Source organism: Cryptomeria japonica, chromosome 5 (assembly GCF_030272615.1).
Source record: "Cryptomeria japonica chromosome 5, Sugi_1.0, whole genome shotgun sequence".
In the NCBI taxonomy this organism is placed as follows: Eukaryota; Viridiplantae; Streptophyta; class Pinopsida; order Cupressales; family Cupressaceae; genus Cryptomeria; species Cryptomeria japonica.
The window spans coordinates 231,333,708-231,338,564 of NC_081409.1; the positions used below are offsets into that span (position 1 = coordinate 231,333,708).

General features: G+C 45.3%; 1 protein-coding gene across 1 annotated transcript; it reads right to left on the bottom strand.

Annotated features, from left to right (window-relative positions):
• Positions 1-4,141: 4,141 nt before the first annotated feature.
• LOC131029082 (uncharacterized) lies at positions 4,142-4,639 on the bottom strand. Its single transcript, XM_057959483.1, has one exon. The coding sequence runs from the start codon at positions 4,637-4,639 to the stop codon at positions 4,142-4,144; it is 498 nt and encodes a 165-aa protein (XP_057815466.1).
• Positions 4,640-4,857: the final 218 nt, after the last annotated feature.

The window sequence follows — 4,857 nt, forward strand, 5'->3', positions numbered from 1 at the left end:
TGGAGTGAGCCTGCTAGATCACTCAAATCTGTTGGAGTGAAGTGGAGCCCTGCCAGTGATCCTTCTGGCCCTCTTTGCCCATCATAGCTGCTCTTTTGATCTTGCCCGCCACTTCCTGGGGCCTAATGCTCCTGGTCAGCAGACATCCCCACATCCTAGTCTGTGATAGTAATAGTTATGTTTGGTGTCAGGTGTGCCCCAATGGCCATGGTGTGTGGTGTGGGGGAGGGGGGAAGGTGCGGAGTGAGTGCGAATTGCTCCAGCCATCCATCCAGCAAGGCATCTATATCTTCATCTATGAGTCTCTCCAGTGCCGCCAATGCCTCCAGGCCATTCCCAGTCATCAATATATTCCCTGCCTCCTCCTTCCTTGTTGGAACTGTACCAGTACCTTCTGGAGTCGTACTAGTACCTATTGAAGTCGTACCAGTACACGATGAAGCAGTACCAATACTTGTTGGAACCATACAAGTACATGTTGGAACCGTACCAGTACCTACTAACGTTGTACCAGTACCTACTGGAACCGTACAAGTACTTGCTGATGCAGTACCAGTACCTACTGGTACCATACCAATGTCTGCCATACCAGAACCTGGATCTGTCGTACCAATTCCCTACTCGATCATTGTGTCTTTTCTTGGTATGGCCTCCCCTGCCACTGTCTATTCTACCGTACTGGTACCCTCCGTGGCTTCTACCGCAAGTACAACCAAGCTGATTTGTGGCGATGATACCCGCTGTTGTGCTGGTGGTTCCCCTTCGTTGATTTTTTGGAACAACACCCCTACTGGTCGTACATCCCCCACAAGGCTGGCCACTATAAGTGCTTCTTGCAGTACCAAGTGTGCCAAAGATAATTTCGAAGGTGTTAAATTTAACCTCGTACTCTTCCATTGTGCATGTAACCCTCTATGTTGATCCTCCTCTTCCTGTTGCTATGACCTTGGTTCCCTTTCATCCTTTGCAGCTGTGTGTCCTGCCATATGGAACCCCTCATGAACACTTTCCTGCTCTTTAGTCTCTTCTACTTCTTCCTCAGAATCCTTTGTGTTGCTGACATCTTCGACCTCTATGGATGCGTCTAGCTTTCTTCTCTTTTTGATCGGCTATGCGGTGTCACCTAGTGTGTCCAGGTGGGTATAGTAGTACATGGTAGGTTTATTCGGTTCCACCCGTCTGCGCGGTTTGAAGGTTCCCCACATTTCTGGTGGTACTTGCAGGCATACGACGTCCAGGAATAAGCTGATGGCATGATGGCACATATAGAATGTCTTGTGTTCCAGTTTGAGAAAGTCATGGATTCTTTCAGCCAGGAGTTGCCCCCAGTTGTATACTTTCCCACACTTAATCCCGTTCATTAACCCTATCATCCAAACAACTATGTCAGATGCATGACTGGATCTTGTAAGGCGACTTTTTATGAGGTCCATTAGCATTCTCCATTCTCCTAGTGCAATAAATGCATGCTTCACCCCTCTGTCGTCAGACCAGGCACTCTTCTACTATTCGTTTGTGAGGTCATCCTTGCAGACCAAATCCATCAACCATTTCTTTTTTTCCTTGGTGAGATTTTTGGTTGGTTTGGCCGCAGATGCCCCCTTCTCGGGTATACCAAATACTCTCCTGAAATCCTCCGGTTTGAAAGAAACTCGCACCGTGCATCTCTGAAACTGAATGATGGAGTCTCGTTCCTGCGGGTTATATCTGGACACCATAGTCCGCAGTACTAGCTCAAAATCTTTGATGTTGAATGTGGGCATTTGGATGGCATGGTCCACCTAAGCCTTCCTGAGGGAGTCCTTTATCACATGGTCCGAAGGAGTTTCTTTCCACCAAGTACGACATTCGCTGCCAGTCACACTCTCAAATGCTACATTCTTCGTCGTGATTCCCTCTGAAACCTTCTATACCTTTGGCCTATTCCTGGCTTTCTTGCTGCTGGTTGACTTTGTGGCAGTCATGGCTGCACTGTAACTACCTTGTTCTATTCTCCTTCCTTTGTCCCATCCTTGGTCGTTATTATAACCGTCTGAAAGTGTGCTTCGCCAATTTGTACGACCCATTGAACTATCCATTGTCTTCTCACCGTATAGATTCTGTAGTTTGATTTGCCAAATGACCCTCTTACTTCTTATACCTGCCTGTTGCCTGTGTGTACAAACTATTGCATGTTGGTCTTTGTACGGTACCGTACGGTATTTGTTTCCATGCCCGTAATACTTTCTCCTTCCCTGCATCGACGGTCGTACACTACTGTATCGGCTTCTTATCTTATCATATGGTTTGCACTGAACTCCGTACGAAATATGATGCTGAGATTGTCGTACGTATAGAGTACTCTATCGAATTTAGTGCCAACCGTACAGGTCAGGTATGACTGTCATACAACACACACTTTCCTGTGCTATTCTTTTCATACACCGTACACCGTACAGGTTATTCAATTGCCCTATGTTTTCTTCTGTTACGTTCGTATGCGTTGGTCGTACGTCATACGGTTTAGGCATTTGGCTCTCCCGCTTCCCAGTTTGTGCAATCCGTATGACGTATGGATTTTCCAATGCTTCTTCCCACACCTCCACGTCCATACGATCAGTCCATACGGTGTACGGACTTAATTCCCCTCCTATGCCCGGTCGTATGGGTACCTGTCTTCGTCCTCTCAATTTCGTCTTGCTGCTAGGTTTGCTTCGCTTTCTTCTTTGCTCTATATCCAAATGGGCCTCTTGGGGGTCTTTATAATTACTTGTTTTTGTCAGGGTTAGGGATAGGCATAAATGCTTTATTAATTTAATATAAAATAAATGCCTTTTTATCAGTAGTATTTTTTCTTTACTTTTTTTTTCTAATTTTGCCTGGGACTTTAATTTTTTAAGACATATTGACCCTGGCCTTTTTCTCTCTTTCCTATATTTCCCTTCCCCCACTTTTAATACCCCCTCTTTTAGCAATTGTTTCAATTCTTTTATTTGAAAATGCTTCTTAAATGTAATTCTTCGTACCTTCAATTTACCAAGGTATCCCTTGGTCCGGTTGTGTTGTTTAGATGGCCTTTTGGGATCCACCGGCCAGTTTATTGCTTCTACCACTGCTGTTGGATGATCTTTCCATCCCCTTTGCTTTCTCTTTGTTGGTCGGGTACTATACTTCTTCTTAGCCCTTCCCTTGTCACATGTCCTGTCTTCCTTCATTTTTTATTTGGTCCCTCGTCGGCATCCTCATCTCCATTGTTGTTCCTCTTCATTCCTGAGGGATCGTTCTAAGTCTTCATTTTTATCTTTGAATCATGCAAACACATACAGACGTGCGACAACCTCCTATAACATTCATGTGCACAACATGTCCCTACATATTCCAGGTCCCATATCTTGTCAACTAACAGAGCGGGTCCCATCCCCTTATATTGATCGTCAATGTAGTGGCCCCCGTACTATTGGTACCATTTTACTTTCTCTTCGTCAACCTTTGATGGTCCCACGGGGTTAGGGATCACCTGGTACAATGAATTGGGTCTGACTTCTGCTTTGTCTGGCTGGGAGGCGATGACGAATTGATATTCTATTTTCAACATCATTTTTAAACAGGGACCTAGGGTTGTCCCATATACCTCTAAGTCAAGCTCCTCCTCTAGGTCTACCGGTTCCTCCTCTTTATTTGTGTTCTCTGCTCTCCTCTGAGCTTCCTCTTCTTCAACAATATAATATGCTACGTACCCTTCCCGAAGTCCTTCGTATGGGGCATGCCTCTTCCAGTGCCCTAAAACCCTCACCCACATAGCCAAGTCCCCAAAATACGCATTCGTGAGGTGCTTGTGGGTCCTCAAAACTGCCACACCTTCCACCCGCTTCGGTACAAGCCATTCTTCCATTGTCGTAAAAGGCTTTGCCCATTCTTCATCTCTCCAGTAGGGTTCTTCTTTTACCATCGGGTCTTCTTCAACTTCCTTGTCCTGGCCAATGGTCCAGTGCCCCTTGGTAGTGTATCCCAACATGTTAATCTCAATTACAGGTTTGTTTTGTTCTTTGTAGATTTTTAGATTGGAACCATTTACTAGGTCCCTGATTGGTTTGTTGTCCAGAGTCGAAAGCTTCACTGCCTCGTTCTCACTGACCTCTCTGATCTTATAGGGTCCAAGCCATCAGACTTTAAACTTCCTTGGTCGAAGTTCATTCCGACCGTTATACTTCAAAACTATCTGCCCCGGTCGGAACTTGACCCGCCATAGGTGTTGGTCATGCCAACACTTTCGTCGGTATTGCACCACCTCCGTTGCCCATTGTCCCATTATTCTTTGTTTGTCTAGTTTTATCAGGCTGCCAAGTCTTGCACTCAAGCTATCTTTGTCTCCAAGTCTATTATCCACTGCCATCCATAAGCTAGGTACGGTATACTCGGCTGGTACCATTGCCTCCTGCCCATACATGAGCTGGAACGGGGTATGCCCCGTAATGACTTTGTACGTTGTGCAGTAAGCCCATAGTACAGCTAGTAGCATTTTCTCCCAGTCTTCCTGCTCCACTCCACATGATTTGTAAATTATTAACACCAACGCCTTGTTGGTTGCTTCTGCCTGCCCATTAGCTCGGGGGTAGTACGGACTAGAGAGATTGTGTAAGTTTTTGAATTCTATGGTCATGGTACGAATTACTTGGTTGACAAAGTGCACTTCCATGCCACTCGTAATTTGAAGGGGTATCCCGTACCTTGTGATGATTTGTTCATACAAGAACCGTGTCGTACTCAGAGTTGTGTTATTTGGCAAGTGATAAGTTGATACTTTGACATGTTTTTTTATCAAAACTCTTAGGTTATTGGCATCTTTTGGGTTGCATTTTGATAGTAAAGGATTGTGAA